Raw genomic sequence first — 23,486 nt, 5'->3', positions numbered from 1 at the left:
TGTTTAAAAATAATAATAATAATAATAATAATACAACTCCCTGAATTTGGGACAGAAATGTTGTATTAATTTCACATGTATTAAGCCGTTGCCCATCCCCATACACAGCAGGTGTGTGTGTGTGTGTGTGTGTGTGTGTGTGTGTGTGTGTGTTTTGAGATGATTTAGAGTTGCATTTATTTTGCCTCTATATCTTAAGGAAAGTGGATTGCATGTTAATCTTATCAGATCTTAGTACAGTAAAAATATTAATGATACAAAATTGTTGCAACATTTACACACAAAAAAGATATTTGTGATGAAAAAGCAAAATTTTATTTGTAATGAAAAAGCAAATTTTTTTATTTGCAATCATATATTTAAAATAGTACCGTATTCAGCCTTGACCAATATCCAGCAATTCTCCGACAAGGTAGCCAAATGATCCGCATCAAATAGACACAATCACTTTTCTTAAACAAATCTTTTTTTTAACTATCAGTTATGAATCACAAATTATAATAATAATAATTCATTTATTTTGTATAGCGCTTTTCCAGAAGCCCAAAGGCGCTTTGACAGAGTGGAAAACATAATGCATAACAATACATGAAAACAACAATTGCAAAAAGACAAGAATCAAGAAAACAAACAGCAGCGATATACGGCATATATATAAGACAAGAATCAAAAAGACAAGACAAGAATCAATAGGGAAATATTTAAAGCAAAAGGAGGGAGAAGGAGAAGAGATAGTCAGGGGTTAAATGCTGTGGGTTGAATGTTGAATGCAGCGTTGAACAGGTGGGTCTTTAGTGATGTTTTGAATGTGGTGAGTGAGGAGGAGTCTCTGATGGTGTGAGGTAGTGAGTTCCAGAGGGTGGGAGCAGCGATGGAGAAGGCCCTGTCCCCCCAGGATCTGAATTTGGTCCGGATGGAGGGGGTCAGGAGGTTGGTACCAGCAGAGCGGAGGTTGCGGGTGGGAGTGTGTCTGGAGAGGAGGTCAGCCAGGTAGGATGGGGCCAGGTTATGGAGGGCTTTGTATGTCAAGAGGAGGATTTTGTACTGGATTCTCTGGGGGATGGGGAGCCAGTGAAGCTTGTAAAGGACGGGGGTGATGTGGTCACGGGTCCGGGAATGAGTGAGTAGACGGGCAGCGGAGTTCTGAATGTATTGGAGTTTATTGGTGATTTTTGAGGGTGAACCATAGAGGAGGCTATTGCAGTAGTCCAGACGGGAGGTGATGAAGGCGTGGATGAGGGTTTCTGCAGCCGTGGAGGAGAGGGATGAGCGGAGACGGGCAATGTTTTTCAGGTGAAAGAAGGCTGACTTTGTGATCTGTTTAGTGTATTTGTCGAAGGAAAGGGTTTGGTCAAAGATGACGCCAAGATTCCGGATGTGAGGGGAGGTGGATACTGGGATACCGTCGATGTTGAGGGCAAAGTTATGGGTGGATTTTGTGAGCGTTTTTGGGCCAATGATGATTATTTCAGATTTATCACAGTTAAGCTTGAGGAAGTTGATTTGAAGCCAGGATTTTATTTCAGTGATGCAGTTTGTCAGGATAGAGTGGGTGTCGGTGGAGACGGACTTGGTGGAGATGAAAAGCTGGATGTCATCGGCGAAGCAGTGGAATTGGAGACCATGACGGCGGATTAAGTGACCGAGCGGGGACAGGTAAAGGATGAAGAGGAGGGGGCCAAGAACTGAACCTTGGGGGACACCTTGGGGGAGGGGAGCAGTGGGGGATTTGCAGTTATTGATGGAGATGAACTGGCATCTGTCAGAGAGGTATGATTTAATCCAAGAGAGGGCAGTGCCGGTGACGTTAAAGGTGGATTCAAGTCGGGTGAGGAGGATAGTGTGATCGATGGTGTCAAAGGCAGCGCTGAGGTCGAGGAGGACGAGAATGTTGAGGTTGCCAGCGTCAGAGGAGAGGAGAAGGTCGTTGGTGATTTTGAGGAGAGCAGTTTCAGTACTGTGGTTGGAGCGGAATCCGGATTGGAATGTTTCATACAAGTTATTGGCAGAGAGATGATGTTTGAGTTGAGTGGCTACAGCGCGTTCCAAAACTTTTGACAGAAAGGGTAGGTTGGAGATGGGTCTGAAGTTGTTTAGGGTGTCAGGGTTTAGACCAGGTTTTTTTAGAATGGGGGTAACAGCAGCAATTTTGAGGGAAGGTGGGACGATGCCTGTAGACAGGGAGGAGTTTATTGTTGCAATGATAAGTGGAGAGAGAGCAGGGAGGGAGGCTTTGACAAAGCTGGAGGGGATGGGGTCAAGAGTGCAGGTGGCAGTTTTCATTCCTATGAGGAGTTCAGAGAGGTCAGTAGGAGAGATTGGGGAGAACCGAGACAGGGGATGGCAGGACAAGGGGGGGCAGGTGGTTGGAGGGGGAGCGGGTGCGGCGGTGGTCAAGCTGTTGTAGATGTTGTCAATTTTGCGTTGGAAGAAAGAGAGGAAGGAGATGCAGTTGTCTACTGTGAATGACTGGGTGGTGGTGTTCAGGGGGCGGAGGAGTTTGTTTATTGTCGAGAAGAGTGCTTTTGGGTTTCCGGAGCCAGAGTGGATAATTTGAGAGTAGTAGGCAGAGCGGGCGCGGGAGAGGGCATCTTTGTAGTGTTGTATGTGGTCCTTGTAGGCTTGGGAGTGAACTGTGAGACCCGTTTTATTGCGGAGTCTTTCAAGTTGGCGAGCACGAGTTTTCATCAGGTGGAGTTCAGGGGTAAACCAGGGAGCAGAATGGGTGAAAGAAACTGTTTTGGTTTTTACAGGCGCAAGCTGGTCAAGGCAGGAGGAGAGAGTGTGGTTGTAGTAGTCAGTGAGGTCGGAAGGGGTGTGGAGGTCAATGAAGGGAGAAGTGGACATTTTTTCAGAGAGGGTGGATGAGAATGAGGTAGGTGAAAGAGCGTTTAGCTTACGGAAGTTGATTGTGCGATAATGCCTTGGTGTTGGGGCGGGGATGTTGATGGTCAGAGTGATGGCTAAGTGGTCAGAGAGGGTGAGGTCGGAGCCATAGAGATGGTGCAAATTTAATCCAGTGGAGCAGACAAGGTCCAAAATGTGACCACGGATATGGGTAGGAAAGTCGACATGTTGAGTGAGGTTAAAGCAGGTGAGTAAATCAGTGAAGTCAGTGGTTATTGTGGAGTCAGTGGAGTCCATGTGGATATTGAAATCACCAAGGAGGAGGATTGAGGGGGAGAGGGAACATAGCTGGGTCAGAAAGTAGGAGAAGTCAGACAGGAATGATGGGTGTGGTTTGGGAGGGTGGTAGACGACAGCCATGACTGACTGCGTGTGACCAGAGAGTTTTAAAGCCAGGTGTTCAAATGATGGAGCAGATGAGATGGAGATGAGGTTGGTCTTGATGTCTTGACGGTGGATAACGGCAATTCCACCACCTCGGCCCTCCGAGCGTGGTTTATTGACGTAGGAATATCCATTGGGTGTGGTGAGGTTGAGTGTGTAGTAGTCCAGAGGTTGTTGCCAGGTTTCGGTGAGACAGAGAAAGTCCAGTTTGTTATCTTTATATACTTGCAAATTTATATACAAGACAAATTATATACTTGCAAAAAACCCACGCTCATATTTTGAAAGTGGAAAGACCTTTTGAGAGTTTAATCGTGTTTGTTGACGGGTTTACGTACTTCCGCCCAACTTTGGTGGTTGACACGTGTGCCGATTCGGTGGTCTACTGCAACAGTGATAGAAACGGTTGGTGGTTCGTGACTGCAGCTTGCAGCTATTGCCAAGCCCAACAAACACCCCCATTGGGAGTCGTTTCGTGCACGTCACCCCGGCGCTAGTCAGGACTACCAGAACGACGACTCAAAGTGAAGGACAAGTTCAGTCCATTCCCAAGCTCTTGATAGGAGGTGGAATCTGCAGGGAAAGGGCCTGTGGACATGGATCTAAGTATGGCTGGAGAGGAATGTTGTAAAAGGCTTTCCGGAAACAAACATTGCAAGAATGCCAACCTTTGCACCTCACCTGCACGTGGCATGTCAGAGACCTGTGAACCAGCTATGATTGTCCAACTCAGTTCGACCCACGTGATATGGAATCAGCACTTATGGAGGACACTGCGTCCAGAAACAAGCAGCGCAAGGTCACGAGGAAGCAAGCGCTCTGAGAAGTGAGTAATCCACTGGCATATCTGTAAACATTTCAACATCCGGTTCCAGAACAATCAAGGAAAAACAAACCAAACTCGATCCTCAAAAATGAACACCGTGTTAACTAACGAATGACAAGATGACCCCATCAAGTGTTGACATTGCAGGTGGAGCCCTGAGACTGGCCATAGTGCTCAAACACAAAAAAGAAAAGACTGCACTGTTGATTAAGGTTTGGATTCCCAAATACTTTGGACTAAATGCTTCAGAAACCAAGAAAATGCTCAAATACCAGGATCTGAAAAATGAGGTCAAGGTCTTGGAAATTGAAGAAAGCTGAAATTGTACCAGTCATAGTCAGAGCAACAGGGATGATCAGGAAAACCCTTAATGAGTACCTCAAAAATCATTCCGGGGAATATCACAGCAAACGAGTTACAAGTTGAGGCTGTCAGAGGTTAAGTGAGGATTCTGAAAAGAGCCCTTGGAACGAAGCTATGAAAATGAAGTTTCACAATCTGGTAAATGAATAATGATTTTTAACTGAAAAAAGGAGATGGAGATTTTGAGTTCTGGGAGAACTTCCTCCCAACTCCTAAAACCCACATATGGAGATAACAACCAGCGAGAGAAGCCACACAGGTGTTGTGTGTGTCTTAAGGTATTTGTTCAAAGAGCAACATTAATAATAATCTGAGGGTCTGAGACCCACATGGTTCTGCAGTGACCGACTATCAGATAGTCTCGGTGGGGTGTACCCTCTTCGGGGGCGAGGAGAGGTGCACCGTCTTCCCTGCCAGCAAAGACTGCATGCCCCTTGTTCGTGAATGTGACGGTCTCCATGATGTCCAGGTTCGTGACCTTTTGGGCCATTCCCGCTGTGGCTGGGGAGGCTTCTAGTGGTGGGTCTGATCAGCAGGGATTAGAGCAGGGAATGTGATGGAAAAATGTAAAAAAAATTATGATGGCTGAAGCCTTGGGAGGCGCGAATGGTGCCATATTATTGGCTCTGCATTTTGCAGTCATGCCCTTGCCCTCCTTGGGCTGCTGGCGAGGCAGGGATTGGCTTGGATTTCCACGGATTCGGTTCCTGGCTGTACACCTGGCTCTGTGTTGCATGCTAGTCCTTGGGTGATGTTTTGGGTGATGTGATGTTTTGGGTCTGCCTTGGTGTCGGACACTGGCACTCCCTTCCTGCCATGGTTGCCCTCCCTCTGCTCATGACTTGATCTGCTCTCTGTCGGGCCCACCTGTGCCCCTCCGTCCGCTGCTTGGTCCTGCGTGTGGACCTTGGTGTTCTCTGCTGCATGTGCATGAGATTCTGTGTTTTTCTGCACAAAATTCCATGCATGTGCTCACCAGAGTTGATGGGCTGTAAGTCATGGAGAGGGTCATTGGTGCAGCCTCCAGGGCTCTCTTTCGGTTGAGTGGAACTCCATGGAGAGGCTTGGTGCAGCTATTATTTATTTTTCACGACACTTCAGAGTGCCTTTGCTGCACACCATTCCGGATCTACATGTATAATTTAAGATATGTACAATTCTGTTCGCACATTGAGCACCTGCCAGGTGGATATCTGCGCATCACAAATATGCATTAATATTAATCTTGTGTTCCACAGTAATTTCAGGACTAGCATGCAATTCATCATCGATCTGATTCAAGTACATTACTTCAGGCACAGAAAAGTAATACAGATAGTAAAGTTACGTTCCTAGTGGGTTTCCTTACAAAATTTGTGCATAAAAGCTAACAAAACAAAGCATTCAAATTTATACAAATAGCTCAGTACTCCTTGATTAGTGCAAAAAACATTTTGCTTTTATGCTCGATTCTTAAATAGCAGATGAATGAAATTGGCAAGGAATGGAGGTGAACGAAGGATTCCTTTAGCTGGATTTGAGGGAAAACGCTATTCTTATGCATGCAACTTCAACCTGTTTGAAGGTCAGCAGAGCCTGGATCCGATACATCCCATTCGTAAGCCAGGTGGGCAGCTCAATATACGGAAGGTAAAACGGAGTTTCTGGAAATGTGTAGTTTCCCTGCAGGTGGGCAATAGCAGAAGAAGCATTTATGAGGTGGCAAGTTTTTTGTCTGGCTGAAATCTTAAAGTTGATAGTGTATGCGAGGTAATTAATTAATTAATTAAGTAATTAATTAATTAATTATATATATATATATATATATATATATATATATATATATATATATATATATATATATATATATATATATACATATATATCAGGGAAGGGTTGATAAGGAAACAGCCAGAGGGAGGGTCTTATACAATGTAGAGCACACTCTTTGGATCAACTGAAAACAATCGAGTACCGTGCGCACTGTAATCAAACGCAATACGTCATGTATTCTGTATAAATGTGTTTCAACAGTACCAACATACATTGACGGTAAAACATGTCACGCTTTGCATTTGCAAACATGTAACTTCCTAAAGGGAAGTTCCAAATACAAAGTGCTGTTTGGATTTTGATGAACTTCAGGCTGTCCACTTATCACGTACAGAAATTGGCCAGAATTTTGATGCCACTCTCTTTCCATGTACACACTGCTCCAACCCACTCGTCAATTCCAACCACCCCACTTCTCCTCTAAGCCTGGTGTTGGCTTAGCGATTAGGGTGCAGCTTGGGATCCTAGGATCCTGGGTTCGAATCCCGGTCGATCGCTGAATTAATGCTCGGAGGGTTGACTCAGCCTGTCATCCTTCTGAGGTCGGTAAATTGAGTACCAGTTCACTAGTAATTCCCTGTGTGTCGCAAGAGGCGACTAACAAGGTTGGTGGCAGGAAGGGCATCCAGCCATAAAACATTGCTTCAAAAAGGGGACCATGGTGCCCGAAAAAGGCCAACCCCTGCTCTGCGGGGAAAATGGCCTCTAAATGTGGTTCCACTTCTCCTCTAATGACCAGTATCACCACACGCACTGCTCCAACTCAATCCCACATTTACAACCATTATTAAAGGCCAGAAACAAGCTAAATGCCATGAATTACAAGCACAAACCTTTTTTTTTTTTGGTATACAAGATCGAGGTTCATGTAAGAGCTAACATTAATCACACACAAAAAAAAACCAGACACACAAAACATACGGGAGACAAGATGGGGAGAGCGGGAGACAAGATGGGGAGAGAGAGGGAAGCACACAAGTACAACAGTAGAGAACAGGGACATCGGGAGATCTGTGGGAGGGAGGGGGCTTGGGGGAAAGAGGCATGGGAGGGGAGGGGGGGGGGGGGGGAGAGGTATAAAACATATGGACACTGCTAGGACTTCCAGGAAAGAGGTCGGAATTTCAAAAAAGTGCATCTGGGATGAATTAACGGGGGTAGAAAAGATCAAGGTTTTGGATGGGGGAAGTTAAGAGATGGTGGTGAACAGCTGTTTTAAGGACCTGGAGGGAGGAGTGGGATTGAAGAGAGTGAGGGAGTTTGTTCCAGGGGCAGGAGAAAAGAGGAATGAAGGAGTGAAGGTGAGCAGAGAGTCTTGATTTTGGCAGTTTAACCAGAAGAGGGTTGCAGGAGGATCTTGTGCGACCTGTAGGAATATTTGGGGGACAGAGCACACAGAGAGAGATAGAACACAGACAGATAGAGCACAGATAGATATTTGGGGGACAGACAATCTGTGTTTTCTTCGGATACTGTTATATGTTCATGGGGTGTGAAGGGGGTGTGGGCTCGGGTCATAGATAACATAAAGTTTTAGCCTTGTTTTCATTCACGGAAAGCATGTGGAACCCCTCTCTGTATTTAGATCACCGTTTGGAGTGAAGTTGGCCTTTGTATCACTGCCGGGGGGGGGGGGGGAGGGAGGGGTGGGTGAATGGTGTTGATGAGTGAAACTGCCAGAAATTTAGAAAAAAGGGAAAGTACTCTCTATGGGAGGTCAGGGGGCATGCTCCCCCATAACATTTTGAAAAATTGATGTCGAAATTATGCATTTTGGGGGTGATCTTGTCCAAATTGGATTAAAAAAAAACTATGCAAATAAAAAAGGGATATTTGGGGAAATGTATTTTTTATTTCTCCTGAACATCCATCGCTGGGAAGATTATTCTCAGTGCTGCATTTTATATAAAAGAAATATATAAAAGAAAGTTTTTCTTTGTTTGTCTGCAAGCACTAATCTCCTGAACGGTGACAGATAGGAGGAAACCTCTGAAACAAAAAATGTTGGGACGGGCCCCGGGAAGGTTATAGGCTAGGCGGCGAGGCCGCCTCGGCCAGGCTGGGCCAATTTCACAATCAAAAGCTGAGCTGAATTATAGTAGTCGATCTTCTACGGCCGCGAGTAAAAGCTGAATTATAGTAGTAAATTCATTCAAAAAGAACTAAAAATGTCGGGACGGGCCCCGGGAAGGTTATAGATAGGCGAGGTGAAGGCCGGTCGAGGCTGCTTCGGCCGGGCTGGGCCCATTTCACAATGAAAAGCTGAGCTGAATTATAGTCGTCAATCTTCTACAGCCGCAGGTAAAAGCTGAATTATAGTAGTAAATGCATTCAAAAAGAACCCGGGCAACGCCGGGTACTTTCGGCTAGTCTATCATAAAATAAATGAAGACTGAATACCACATACCTTTCCAGGACTTTTGATACACTTGTGGGCCCGTTTGTCCATTGGATCAAATTTTCATTGATTTTCACGGCCTTGTAGCATTACCTGCCTGCTGTACTGATTTACCCCCTGAAACTCTTCCCTCATTTACCAACCGTTTGCTCTGAAGCCTGATACAGCCCTTCTATTTGATGATCTGCAGGATTGCTTGGTCTTACATTTTCTGATTTCGTATTTTTTTTAAAATTTGTATCAGGGGGCCTCCCATAGAATCATGGGGGCTCCCAAGGCCTCCCTCCCCCCAAAAACCCAGCAGTGGTCTGAACTACAACCTGTCAGCTGTCAGCCCACTGACAGATAATGGGGGTCAGCCCAGATGACTGTCAGCCCACTCGGGGCTATTTTTAATAATAGTATTGTCTGAAAGCATCAGACACCGTGTGCCGGGACTTGTACCAACATTACTTGTGTGAGGCCCACGTACCAGGTGAAGACATAATTCACGGGTTACCAACTCAGATATAATGAACCAGAACAACTCTCCCAACCTCACTTTTCCCTTCCTTTTCTCAATTTACACCTCTCCTTTCTCTGAACCCAAGCCTGGTGTTGGCTTCACGGCTGGTTTATGGTCTTCGGGTCCTGAGTTCAAGCCCCCGTCATTCCATTGAATTAACACCAGGTGGAGTTGACTCGGCCTGTTATCCTTCCGAGGTCGGCAAAATGAGTACCAGCTTATGGGAAGAATGAGCCATTCGAGTATCCTGCGTCAGTGGCAACCTGTCCAGGATTGTGCACAAGGGCCTAAGAAACTGCTTCAGCAGCTCTATGCATCTGAAGATGCAAAATGAGGCATCTTCTTCTTTCTCTGAACCTCCTCCTGCTTTTGCAAGTGTACTAATCAGATTACCGTTTAACACAAGGAAATGAGCAAAAAAGCCGGTGCAAACACGAGTGGAGAACTGACCTTTTTGAATGGACAATGGCAGGGCAAGTTATAAGTGGTCAATGGTTGGGGACAGTCTTCGCCAGGTGGAATTAGCTGGCTGAGTAGGAAGCAAACATCAGGATAAACGCAGCTGCCAAACCCATCCAAACATGGAATTCTTATCCACCTTCCTGAAGCTTCTTTGTTCACCGTCAGGTTAACCTACAGCAGAAGCACAATAAACATGAAAGGGAATGTTTAACTCACAAGTTGCCCGTGCCCGCACGGGATTCCAAACGGGGTAGGGATGGAGGCGGCAAAAAATTGCGTCTTCTGTCATCGAGCCGGCCCGTCACCCACAAAAAAAGATCTTTCTCCAAAAAAATTCCCACCAACTGATGGTGTTTTTTAATGCATTGCAAACATCATTGGACCTCAAAAGGTCAAGCAAACCTGGAGTGGGCCATTGATAATCTCAGTCGTCGCTCCCGAGGCAGCAACGTAAAGATTTCCCGGGATTTGTACAGGATCAGGGAAGATGGTCAGGTTGCTCAGGTGTGCCACATCGGCACCGGCACCACAATCGTCCCAGGCAAATTTGCCCAGTCGTATCTGTGGAATGAATTGAACTTGAAAGAGGAAGTAACGTGCAAGTTAGCCGTCCACTCAGGCACAACCCAGCCCAAGATCAGATGGAAGAAATAACATGAGGGATAATGCAATCAAAACTCCAGTCCATGTGGGGATGAACAAGCAGTAACCAAACGCACTTCCACATGAAATCCAGTTCCCGTTGGAAAGTTAAGAATTTCTCTTCAGGTACCATTGAAGTGAAGCTCACTGTTAAGGATGGGAAAACGAGAGTTGCAAGGGACAAGACCTCTTTGGAAGGCCGCGGTGCCCTCCGACGAGCAGACTGGGATAGGAATGTTTAATCCCAAGCGCGCACACTCCTCCACCAGCTTGTGATGATATTTGAAATTTTAAATGTCACGTTGGTGGCAAACTCTGACACGTCTTCAAATTAAAACTGTTTCTCATGAGCTACCGTCGAGCGGTTATGACCAGCCTGTGGTACAGCGCGGCTATCACCACACGAGTTATAATATATGGCAAAACCACAATACATTACCCTATTCCTCCCACACACCCCCGTCCCTCGCCCACAAAAAACCACCGTTTAGAGGCCATTTTTCCCCGCAAAGCGGGGGTTGGCCTTTTCGGGGACCGTGGTAGTTGTTGTTTTTTGGTCCCCTTTTTGAAGCAATGTTTTACGGCCGGATGCCCTTCCTGACGCCAACCCCTTTTGCCGCCTTCAATGACAAACAGGGAATTACCAGTTGCCCACAGTTGCCACATAAACACTCATACAAGAAAGGGGCGGCGCAGAGGGGAAGGCATGTGGTGGAGAGCACACAACTAGTGCAGGTAGCTGCAGCGTGAAGATGGAACAGAATGTGCACAGTGCTGCCTCACCTCCACGAGGCTAAAAGCAGGAGCCAGAGAGAAGGTAACAGAATCAAGGTGAGCCAATAGCGAGAGGCAGAGACTCCAGACACTCAGTCTGGATGGATTTGTGGGTGTGAGGCAGAGAGAGAGAGAGAGAGCTGGTCCCAGGGAGCATTTCCTGTTGGAGCCAGGGTTTTATAGCCAATCCCCACTCCATCCATGAGTCTCCACCCCCAGGACATTCACCCATCCCAGCCTCAGAAACCAAAAAATCCCCATCACCCACATGTTGACATGCAGCTGCACAAGAGGCATTACATCCCTGTGTTGGCAGCAGGAGACCAACGAGAGGGACTAGTCGCATGCTGGAAAGGCAGTCCCTATGGGCTTCATGAAATGCCACATTTGCGCATGCACGAGCGACTGGAGATGCAACAGCACAGCAGATCGCACATCCCTCTTGGTTTCGTGGCTCGTAGGAGAAAAACCACTGAGGGTCAATTATTAGGGGGGAGGGTTTGATGGTACCAAGCTCCAACCTTGACCAAGATACTCCTCCACTCCCATCTGTCCTCAGCTCCTCCACTCCCATCTGTCCTCAGCCAACACTCTCCATTCTCCAACCACGATAAAGAACCTATCTGGGATTTTGAAAACCATCCCCGGGAGTATTACCACACATGAGCTCCAAATGGAGGCAATCCGGGGCTTGGTGACAATCCTGAAAAGAGAACTTGGAACAAAACTCTGAAAAAGTTGAACAGTTTGGTCCATGAACCGTGATCCCTTACCGAAGAAGAGATGGACACTTTGGGTCCAGGTAGGACTCTGTTCCACCTCCTGAAACCCGCAAATCAAGATTAAACAACCACCAACACACTATCATTAACAATGAAAATTAGAAGTGAAACACAAGCAGTTTGGCTAAAACAATAATTTGAAGTAAGGCAAAGGTCTGAAAATCAGTTAATATATATACCTGCTTCATTACGGTGATGGTGTTGAAATTGGGGTGCTCGTATTGGCCGAATCGGTCATGGCCGCTTTGCTCAGCGAATGAGTTGCCAAACAAGCACAGAGTAAATGCAAGCCGTAGCCACTCCATATTTCCTACCTGTAGTGACAAACATCGACATATATCAGCTATGCTTTTACCTTATTCAGCATAGCATATATAGGAAGCTGTTAATCCAATATTACTTGGATAGTTTAAAAAAAAAAATTGAGTTGTTGAGTTGAGAACATGTTGAGATTTGGACTTACTTCCTTTAGTATCGCATCGATCAAACTAGAACAGTAGAGTGCATACCTCCGCCAGGCTGGAACGCTTACGTTTTTGAATTCCACCGATAGGCCGGATCTGCATCTACACCTGAACCAAAATCGAATCAGTTTGTTATTGTCACCTACCCAACTCTTTCAGCAAGTTTTGTCATAATCCACCCATGACATTGAGATATCATTCTATTTACCATTTTTTGACATATCAAAGGTGAAAAATCATGGATTCGGATCTTTACCAAAATCGAATCAATTGTCCTCATCACCCACACAACCTGTCCACCAAGTGTCTCCAAATCCGTCTACAACTGTAATGTTGATATGTCCTGCTCACGTATAAACAGACAAAGGGGGTGAAAACATAATCCCCATCCACCTTTGGTGGCAGAGGTAATTAAATAAATAAATAAAAGACACCACGCACAACGGGGGCCTTCTTTTCTTCAATATCCGTGCACACTTAACAGCTTGCATCGAGGCACACCTGAGGCTGAGGGTTGAGACTCCCAAAATCAGATGGCAAGTTGGTGATACCATCAATATGCCCAACCTGCACATGGTAACGGTTGGCAGCGGAGAGGAATAAAGTTACTCTGGATATGGCTGAGAATTCGCCACACACACGTTTGATGGAAGCAGGGACGACTGCCCATCAATACTTGGGCACTGTGGTGAGACTGGACGATGAACGGCACGAAGTGTCGGATGGCTGCCCCAATACACAGTGCCTCATCTTGGTTTCGTTACTTCGCAAGGCAGCCATGTAACCTGATGTTCCCAGAGTTTAACATTAAAGAACGCCGCTAAGACTAAGTCACCATCCATGTGCGCGTACGTTGTAGCTACAAAGCCTTTGTTCCTGACAGACCCATCAGCGACGATCCACAGTAAATCGTCAGATCTATGTATCGCGATAGTCTTGCGGTCTTTCAGAACTTTCAGGGGAGCCCTGAAGATACACTATCTTCTCGCTTGATACTTTGCCAGCAGGGCCCATGTCCAAGGGTTCTGCACGTGAGGATAGCCATGTAGGACTCGGCTGAGTTGTTTGCATGCTCCCACAAATGACCACAATGCCCGAACAGTCAAGGGGGGCTCCACTATACCAATGTACACAATTGTGTCCCAACCACGTCTCTCTCTCTGTACCCACCGTACCCAGTCGTACCCAGCTGCTCCTGGACTCTGTGTCCTTTTCTCCTGACAAGGTGGAGAAGTTTCTATCAAACCTCGACTCTGATTCTGCAACTGGACCAGACGGCATCAGCCCTCGGGTCCTAAAATCCTGCTCTGCCACTCTTTCACACCCTCTCTCTGTTCTCTTCACCCTCTCTTTTGCTCAAGGTCATCTGCCATCAGCTTGGAAATCAGCCAACATTCCCACTTTACACAAAAAAGGTGCAAAAACAGATCCTTGCAACTACAGACCAATCAGCCTGCTCCCAATTATCAGCAAAGTCATGGAATCCATCATTGCTTCGGTTATCAAATCCTTCCTCGTCTCCAATGGCTTGATCTCTGATCATCAGTTTGGTTTCAGACCAGGTCACTGTATGCTGGACATGCTGCTTCTGCTGTCTCAACATTGGATGGAGGTCCTCAATGCCAAACAGGAAATTAGAGCCGTCTCCCTTGACATATCACGTGCCTTCGATACGGTCTGGCACCCTGCTCTACTCACCAAACTCTCCTCCTATGGTATCCATGGAAATCTCCACGCATGGCTTGCGGACATCCTCTCTGGTCGTAGTCAACGTGTGGCCCTGAATGGATTTCTCTCATCTCCCCTTCCTGTTCAGGCTGGAGTTCCCCAAGGCAGTGTCCTGGGCCCTGTGCTTTTTCTGGTCTTCATCAATGATCTCTCCAACTCTCTGGAAAATCCTCTCTATCTCTTTGCTGATGACTCCACTCTCTGCCGCTCCATACCTCATCCCTCAGATCGGCAGTCTGCAGCCTCCTCACTCTCTGCAGACCTGGACAAAATCTCTGCAGACCAAGACTGGTCAAACAAGTGGAACATGTCTTTCAATCCTGACAAATCTCACACTCTCACTATGTCTCTCCGAAAAGACCGACTGGACAACCCTCCCATCTACTTTCTGAACAAGCCTCTCCAAGAAGTTCTGTCACTCAAGCTTTTGGGTCTCACTATCTGCCATGATCTTTCCTGGGAAAACCACAATTCCAAGCTGACCTCCAAAGCCAGTAGCCGACTGGGCATCCTCTGTCATGCGAAGTCCTTCCTTGGCACACCTGAGCTCCTCACCACATACAAGGCTTTCATCCACAGCTGAATTGAATACTGTTCTCCCCTCTGGGCTGGTTCTCCTGCCTCACACCTAGCTTGGCTTCACGCTATTGAAACCAAAGCTTTCAGAATCATTGGAATCTCCCACGATGAAGCGAACTCCGAGGGCCTTTCACTCACTCACCGCAGGCAGGTTGGTGGTCTCTGTCTTCTACAGACTCCTCTCCGGCCTAGCTCCCCCAGCTCTGTCTGTGCTGTCCCCCAAATATTCCTACAGGTCGCACAAGATCTGCCAGCAACCCTCTTAGGGTGAAACTGCCAAAATCAAGACTCTCTGCTCACCTTCACTCCTTCATTCCTCTTTTCTCCTGCCTCTGGAACAAACTCCCTCACTCTCTTCAATCCCACTCCTCCCTCCAGGTCTTTAAAACAGCTGTTCACCACCATCTCTTATCTTCCCCCATCCAAAACCTTGATCTTTTCTACCCCCGTTAATTCACCCCAGATCCACTTTTTTGAAATACCGACTTCTTTCCTGGAAGTCCTCGCAGTGTCCATGTGTTTTATACCTCTCCCACCCCCTCCTCCCCCATTCTCATGCCCCCTCCTGATGTCCCTGTTCTCAACTGTTGTACTTGTGTGCTTCCCTCTCTCTCCATCTTGTCTCCCGCTCCCTTTATCATATGTTTTATGTGTCAGTTTGTTTTTATGCGATTTAATGTTTGCTCTTACACGAGCCTCGATCTTGTATCCAAAAATCAAACAACAAAAAAAAAAACTGCGGACAGGCTAGCAACCTTGTGGGGGCTTGCACTTAATATTCCATCACATTATATCCAGCCCAGTACTGTTGTTAAAAGTCTAAAAAATGAGTGCTGGTGACTGAAATCCGAAACGTTGCCCTGTCTTCTGTCAGATGTTTGCTACCGACGTTGACATCTTGATGATGGAGTTGCCCGAGATGACTGGGCAGAAATTAGCAATTTGCCCGAGCGACATTGTGGCGTCGATCCTCGGGGACTTCAGTTGTGTCATTGGCAAAAGTTCTTTTTCGGTTTGTTGGTCTTCTTATGCCCAATGACGTCTTCGTCGGGAAAGGAGGCAAAGTTCGCGTCAAGAGCTAGAATACACGTCAGATTTTGTCGCCAACTCTCAAAGGTAGTGATGCTTTCACTTCTTGTCAAGTGCCATTGCATCGGGACATGATGGAGAGCATCCATGGTGCTGTTTACACAACTTCAACACGAAGCCTATACACCATTCTGGTTGTTGTTGGCCACAACCACACCTAAACCACAGTGTCGAGAGGCATGGAACACCGCTGCCACCACGCTAATAACATGCTCCACGCATCCTGTGGATGGCTCTATTAAGACGTAGAAAACCACGGATGACCAATTGTACGTTAATGAAGGCGTTGTTCAAACACGGATTCACGATATATGCGTGGGAGGAAGGGAGAGGAAGAAGAAGCGGCAGCTCTTACCTGTCGGTCCCTAAGCAGTCTTCACCCCTGCAAATTAATTCACACGCAAACGTCTTATGTACAAAAATAAACACAGCGTTATTGCCGGACCCCGATACAATGAACGCGCCGGTAACTAAAATCCCCTAATGAGCGCTCCTACACCAGACGCATACAACATACAAGGGAGGATATAAATGAAAGGAACCGTTGTGTTTGTGTGGTGCGGCTTATCCCTGTCTGCAGTGTCCTCGTCAACGTCGCCAAACTCGAGCATGCAGTCCGGGCGCGGCTCTGGTGTTGGCGGGAACTGCCTGGTCGTTGGCGTGAAGCAGGCCTCGACGCGACCTTGCTCGCACGCTGCTAGGCCAGCGTACGCTGCTGCGGCAGGCCTCACGCCCCCGCGCGATCGCTCGCGAGGTCCCGTGCGTGAACGCAGGGAAGGAGGATCATCAGCGCTCCAACGTCTCTCCACCATTCGTCGTCACCAAACAAGCAAGGGTCCAAGGTCAGAGAGCAAAGGTGGCGAAAAGGAGCCAGAGATCAAGGGAGATGAATCATGAGGCAACAGAGGGGGGAGGTCCAGGCATGAAGTGATCCAAAAACGAGAATAAGAAAGGGAGAGAAAGAATATATCGGTCCACGACCATTCGCTATCGCATCCAAAACGAGAATGAGAAAATGCCGGCTCGCGAGTCGTTTTGTCGCTCGTTGTCTGACGTCAGCTCTCTCTGTCAATCCCTGCGTCGCTTCTTGCTCGCCCCTTCACGTCCTCCAATCCGAGGGAAGCTTCTTGCCCCTCCCCCGGCCAATCACCAGTCCTTCCTTACTCTAGCCTTTGGTTGGTCGACTCCTGCCTCGTGTCTTCCTTCCACCAATCAGTGGCCAGCTTCTTGCCCTGCCTTGTACAATCGCTGCCCCTCTGGGCATGGCTCTCAGCCTGCCCGACCGATGAGTGTCGCTATGCAAGTTCGTGATGTAGCTGGCTGCAGTTCTATCGGTAGTGCCCCGAACTGGCTTCCGGTGAGTTTTATTGTTATTGTGGCAGAGGGGAATTTAAGTAGTGTGTGTGGTGTAACTAATTGGCCAAACTAATGTCTATGGTGCACTGCCATACGGGACAAAGGAATGATCACAGAGGGAATGACGTACAAGGGAATTAACATAATCCCTGAACTAAATAACATGCCCCGCCCCCTCATGACAGGGACAAATATCCAACTTATCCGACATCCGGACTACACAGGTCCCTGACTTACTGTACATCGAAGTGGTTCTTGCTACCCACGATCATCGGAGCACCTACCTATGCAGATCTACCTAAATCTATATATATCACTACCCCAAAATTCATAACAATACAGATGTCAAGTTCTCACACAGAGGTTTTATTGAGGTAACTCGGCCCAAGGCCCAGCTGCCGAGTGACCCTGCACATGTGCAAAGCCGGTGCAAGGAACGACGCAATCACACAGCGCATGCGCGAAAGGCCTCGTTAGCATTCATATGTCATTTCGAAAGTCTGGCTCTCGTTTTGCTTAATCCCACTTTACTCTTGGAGGTTTTATTTTCCCTGTATGCATCACCGACAAGAAATGTTGCCCTTGCCTGGCAGACATTGGCGCAGGGTATAAAAAAACAAGACCAAAAGTTTAACAGCCGCGTAGCCAGGCTTGTAAAATATTATAAACTGTAAACACACATGATTAGCTTTTTTAACAGTCGCTAATGATGTTTATAACATTAAACAAAATTTTTTGGAGGAATCCCGACATCCGTGAGGTAAGTTTTACTTACAGAACTGAGGGAAGATCTACTGTAATCTAGATTATATATCATAGGGTTGGGTACGTACCGTTTTGTTGGAAGAGATGTAACACCGATGCTTTCGATATTTGATGGTAATTTTAACAATCGGTTTGTTTGCGTTTCACACTGAATGAAAAACGTAAAGGTAGAGCATGGCAATTGTGATATATGACAGGTTCGACGATATGTTCGGCCTGAACGGCATATAAATCAAAATGGCGGTGTGTGGAGAGTCAGCAGCTGCACCTCCGTAATGTCTAATGACGTCAAACGTAATCACACCACCCTGTCATGTGATCAGATTCTCAGCTCTGATTGGTAGCTATACGTTTGAGGGGACATACATACAGACAGACAAACACCGATGGGCTACGCTGTAAAAAGTTGTTTTAAAAAAACAAACAAATAAAAAAAAAAACAGGGTAAAAGTCGCTCACCTCACCTTTCCTCTCTGCGTACGTTAACGTGTACACATAGACACGACCACTCCCTGCGTACGTAATACATAGATGACCTATGATAGAATAATTTTAACATTTCATAATCTTCGGTACTGTTGAAAGGTATTGTAATTACAACCTTTTTCAGCATACAACCATTAATCATTTCTTCGTGTATAAAACACGATATTAAACAAGGAATCGTTTCCACAATATCACCGACCATCTGGTATCAATCATCACTTACCCAGTGACGAGGACCAGAGGTTGGAAGGAGATAACAAGCTGAAGAGAGAAATCAGATGTCGAATTTTTTTTTTACTGCACTGACTGTGACTGAGAGTCGAGAGAAGGCGGAAGCGCAATTGTTCGGCCCGACACGACTTCCGCGAAACGTCATTACGTCAGAATGTCGGGAAGTCTTAAAACGTAAACTGTGCCGTTACAATATTATGAGTGGCCGTGGTGAGTGGATGGGCGGGGACATTGGCGGGCCGTGGGTCACGTGGTGGATGGATGGGCGGGCACAGTGGCTGGCCGTGGGTCACGTGGTAAGATAGATGGGCGGGGACAGTGGCCGGCTGTGAGGGATGTGGTGGATGGATGGGCGGGGACTGCATCATTATTTACGGCCCTCCCCCAAGGCGAGTTTCCTGTGGGGGGTTTTCTTGGCTGTACGTGCCGGCGAGGCGGCGGTCATCGGTGCAGTGGGTGCTCACCTCCGAGCAGGTTTACTAAATGTTGCTGTTTATGGTTTATTTAACTTTCATTATTTAAAATATCTACAGCAGCTCCTTTAGTAACGCAATGGATGTTTGTTTGTGCTTGGTGTGCTTGCCCAGAGATCATAGAGCGTGGATGTGTTCAGCCTCAGGACTTGTCGCTGTGCTTCGATCCGCCAATTGACTCGTTTTCAAAGTCGGGGGGGGGGGGGGGGGGGGGGGGAGAGGTTCATTTATTGATTTGTTCTTGTTCTTCTATAGTCCTACTCCTACTATAAAAGGCGCGAATCCAAGCTTCAATGTTGAGGGTTCAAACTACCGTAGTACAGCATCAGACGCGTGCTATGAACCATTGAAACCGGAAGGTAAAGGTATCACATCGGTGCTGCCATGGAGGATCCAGGGGTTCTCCTCGGGGAGGGGGTGAAATTGCAATTAAGATGCTTGGGGTCGTCTGGTGTATGGGCACCATGTCCCGTTATTTATTTTTATACATGATCAAGGCTCATGGAAGGGATGGATTGGTCCTGTTATTATTTATTTATTTATTTATTTATACATGGTCAAGGCTCATGGAAGGGCTAGGAGGGTCCCGTTATTATTTATTTATTTATTTATACATGGTCAAGGCTCATGGAAGAGCTAGGAGGGTCACGTTATTATTTATTTATTTATTTATTTATACATGGTCAAGGCTCGTGGAAGAGATGGATTGGTCCTGATATTATTTATTTATTATAGGCCTACATTGTCAACACTCATAGGCTATGAGCCAAGGGGATTGGTCGGTACCATACAGATGGAGTAAGGCTCATTGTGATTTTTAGCAAGATATATGTCCCTAGATATGAAAAAAAAGTGATAGCAGTGTATAACTCTCGGCCATCTCTGTGTTATCACCCGAAATATTATTATAGGCTATGAGCCAAGGGGGTTGTTCGGTACCATACAGATGGAGTAAGGCTCATTGTGATTTTTAGCAAGATATATGTCCCTAGATATGAAAAAAAAGTGATAGCAGTGTATAACTCTCTTCCATCTCTGTGTTATCACCCGAAATATTATTATACGCCTGCTTCGCTTCGCCAAAAAATGTGATATTTGCTAAAATTGGAATAAATATGTTTTTAAGGACCACAGAGTGCCAATAATTTGCATACTGGATGCCAACTAATATAGTAATAGAAATATAGAACATTTGTGGGGGTTATTTATCAAAATATTGATATAATGACAAAAAATGTGTTAAATTTAGTGAAAAAGTGGTCTAAATCGCTTCGAGTTCAGAATTCACATTGTACATTTTTGTCAATATTTCAAAAATGAAAACTCCCAGAGTAACATTTGACCCCTCAAAATCTTCGCAAGGAACCACTGCATTGGAATATATCATTACTTTGTAATATGGTGGTTGTTTGGGGCACATATTTTGGCAAAGTTCAAAATATGTTCAACCATACCCCCTAATTTTGATATTTTGGAACGAAACATTAGTCAGGTCAAAATACAGTTTAACCCCCAAAAAATTGCTACAAAAGGTTTCTCAACTGATTCTGGTAGGGTTTAGCGTACGTTATAACATACTAAAAGTTTACCAAAGTAGGACCCCCGGAAAAGTGTTTTTTTCAAGATGGCGTCCAAGATGGCCGCCGAAACCTCTTAATGATCATAACTCACCGCAGGCAGGTAGGTGGTCTTTCTGTCTTCTACCGACTCCTCTCCGGCCTTGCTCCCCCAGCTCTCTCTGTGCTCTGTCCCCCAAATATTCCTACAGGTCGCACAAGATCTGCCAGCCACCCTCTGATGGTTAAACTGCCGAAATCTCGGCTCTCTGCTCACCTTCACTCTTTCATTCCTCTTTTCTCCCGCCTCTGGAACAAACTCCCACACTCCCTTCAATCACACTCCTCCCTCCAGGTCTTCAAAACAGCTGTTCACCACCATCTCTTATCTTCCCCCATCCAAAACCTTGATCTTTTCTACCCCCACTAATTCACCCCAGATCCACCTTGTTTGAAATTCCAACTTCTTTCCTGGAAGTCTTGGCAGTGTCCATATGTTTTATACCTCTCCCACCCCCCCCCCCTTCCCATGCCTCCCCCCCAAAGCCCTCTCCCTCCCACAGTTCTCTCGATGTCTCCATGTCTCTCGGTCCCTGCTCTCAAATGTTGTGTTTGTGTCCTTCCCCCTCTCTCCCCATCTTGTCTACCGCTCCCGATATTATTGTTTTGTGTGTCTGTTTGTCTTTCTGTGTGATTAATGTTCGCTCTTTCACGAGCCTCGATCTTGTATACAAAAAAAAAAAAAACTATGTAACTATCAACTCAAATTTGATGATCTTGATGTCTATCCCCAGGTTTTTGGGGGCAAGGAACACATTAAGACAACTTTGGATATTACTGAGCTGTTGAATCATTATGAAATTGAACTCATGACCTTCAGCTGTCACCAAATGCACAAACACCTTTGTCCATCGAATAAGTTTCAGAGCGTTCAGTTTTGAGTGTCATCCTCCTCCTCAGTATCGACCTCTTGAGTGTTGTTTGGATTGTCACAGTTTTCAGTTTGGCAAGGGCCACATGCAGCAGTGCAGCGGAGTCCATAGCGTCTGCAGCTGCATCGAGAGGATTTGCATCCCCCCAAACAGTTGCAATGGATAATTTTCAAGAGTTCGTCAGGCGCAGCATTGTTTTGGGTCATAATTGGAATTAACTGATCATTTTCCTGTTTCCATCCCCATTCAGTTGGGTTCATTTCATTTGCCATCCCCATCCATACCATAATTTGAAAGTACACACGTTGGCTATGGAATATTGTTGCAGGTGATGTTGGGGGGAGCCGTTCAGAAGTGACAAATGCTTGAGCAGTTGCCACTTTTTTGGTGAAAATGATATGGCGCAGTGATGATAGCGTATCATTAGACTTGCCACCAAAGAGATCAACCATCAGGTCTTTGCCAAGATCTGATATGTCCTCTTGAGATTTGTTTTGAAGGATGAATGCACTAGCACAGGACTTCATGACAGGATCAGATTTCACTAATTTCCGGAAGGCTGACTTTTTTCCGATGCCGAAAATCCTTGAAGTAGAATCACATCCTGAGTAGGCATGTACAAAGAGCAACTCATTGCACACATCGTCTCCTGAAGTTTCTTTCAACAGGGTAATGTTATACACTCTGTGTTCTTTTGACTGCTTGTTTGCATCAGAACGGAAGTAGATGATCTCATTGTCTGTTCTGGAGTAATGAAGGAGCAAGATCAGCAAATCTGTATCCTCACCGACCAACGTTGTGGTGCAATGACGGGATCGTTCAACAGTTGCCTTAACGATATCAACGTCTGCATCCCCTGGTGACTGAATGACATGGCATCCCCTTTTAGTTAGTGCTGTGCTGATGAGAGCAATCATGTCTGCCTTGTTTTTGTCACGAGACAAAAAGTCGTCCTTTTTGCCTGCAAACTCTGTTTCTGCAGTGAAACTAACAATAGGGTGCAGGTTTTTTCCTCGTCTCTGATGTGTGTTGTCTTTTATGGAGGGACCTTCACCATAGCCATCGAACACCACTGTCGCTTGTCCGTAATGTCTCACAGTGAAGTCTGCATAAGACTCAGCTATTGCATTATATGAGTCGCCTTTGTTCCACGGTAAACGATGGAGCAAAGAGCCACCATCAAGCACGTAACAATCTGTTTTGGGAATAGAGTTCATCACAGCCTCACTTGATAAGTCCGCAGCATGGTCTCGAATTGCCTGAGCAAGCTGAGGTTTGTCTGCTGTTCGAAGAATGTTCCTGGTCTCAAAGAGGGCTGGAGGGTAGGGGCTTAGTTCATACGTCAAAACCTCTTCAAGGGAAAGATCTCCTGACCTTGACACCAGAAGGAAACGCTGGAACAGAAGGGCAGGATCAATGGTACGATCAGGAGCAATCTTCACAGCAGAGATATTCCCAAGGGTTTTGGCTCTGTCTTTCCGCTTGAATTTGTAAGTAAATGCCGACTTTCCGATTATATCTTCAATGATCTTGTTTCCAACCGATTCAAAGTCATGTACATTCACATCTGGCCCAGCCACTATCCCGTTGACGATGTTTCTCAGAGTAGGATCAGATGTGAAGGGTGAGCAGGCTGCAAGCTTTATCCGAATTTTCTCGAGATCAGATGCATCTCTTTTGATGCGCGCCTCAGTTGAGTCTTTGTGTTGCGGATTTGTAGTATAGGTTAGGTTTGTGAAATCCTGCATCGCAATGTTGTACTCGGATGTTACAGGTGCAGATAAGGTCCAAAGGTTTCGCATGTCCTCGGTCATCCCACTGCTGCGAGTTAGACCACCAGTGCTCTTCAGAGACCTCATCAACGTTTGTTCGATGACAAGATCACTACTATGACAGCTCGTGGGCAATGACAGCTCGTGGGCGAACTGCCTGAATTATGGCATGACCAACTGCCGCAACCTTGCGTCTTGTG

General features: G+C 46.2%; 2 protein-coding genes across 2 annotated transcripts in view; one reads left to right on the top strand and one right to left on the bottom strand.

The window, feature by feature from the left end:
* Positions 1 to 292: 292 nt before the first annotated feature.
* Positions 293 to 18,688, bottom strand: GM2A (ganglioside GM2 activator). Its single transcript, XM_068111831.2, has 6 exons — positions 18,546 to 18,688; positions 18,296 to 18,348; positions 12,035 to 12,169; positions 10,060 to 10,218; positions 9,646 to 9,828; positions 293 to 6,142 (listed from the first exon to the last, which is right to left on the bottom strand). Exons 3-6 carry the CDS (start codon positions 12,158 to 12,160, stop codon positions 5,987 to 5,989), a joined length of 624 nt encoding a protein of 207 aa, XP_067967932.2. The 5' UTR covers positions 12,161 to 12,169; positions 18,296 to 18,348; positions 18,546 to 18,688; the 3' UTR covers positions 293 to 5,986.
* Positions 18,689 to 18,971: 283 nt separating this feature from the next.
* The window catches only part of KLHL8 (kelch like family member 8), a 121,179-nt gene continuing 116,664 nt past the window's right edge, over positions 18,972 to 23,486 (top strand). The window contains exon 1 of the mRNA XM_078775360.1: positions 18,972 to 19,027. The gene's annotated coding sequence lies outside the window, so the exon portion shown is untranslated. The remainder of the gene's footprint in view (positions 19,028 to 23,486) is intronic.

Source organism: Myxine glutinosa, chromosome 4 (assembly GCF_964187855.1).
Source record: "Myxine glutinosa chromosome 4, kmMyxGlut1.1, whole genome shotgun sequence".
Taxonomy (NCBI): domain Eukaryota; kingdom Metazoa; phylum Chordata; class Myxini; order Myxiniformes; family Myxinidae; genus Myxine; species Myxine glutinosa.
Note: the sequence above shows the minus strand (reverse complement) of the source record. Positions and strands in the feature narration are given on the sequence as shown.

Bases quoted from the DNA above. Each gene is read 5' to 3' on its own strand.
- GM2A (XM_068111831.2), bottom strand. From the start codon at position 12,160: ATGGAGTGGCTACGGCTTGCATTTACTCTGTGCTTGTTTGGCAACTCA. The intron at 10,219-12,034 runs GTATATATATTA...TTCATTCCACAG, and splicing joins CCATCACCGTAATGAAGCAG to ATACGACTGGGCAAATTTGC. The intron at 6,143-9,645 runs GTCAGTTCTCCA...GCCCACCTGCAG, and splicing joins GCCATTGTCCATTCAAAAAG to GGAAACTACACATTTCCAGA.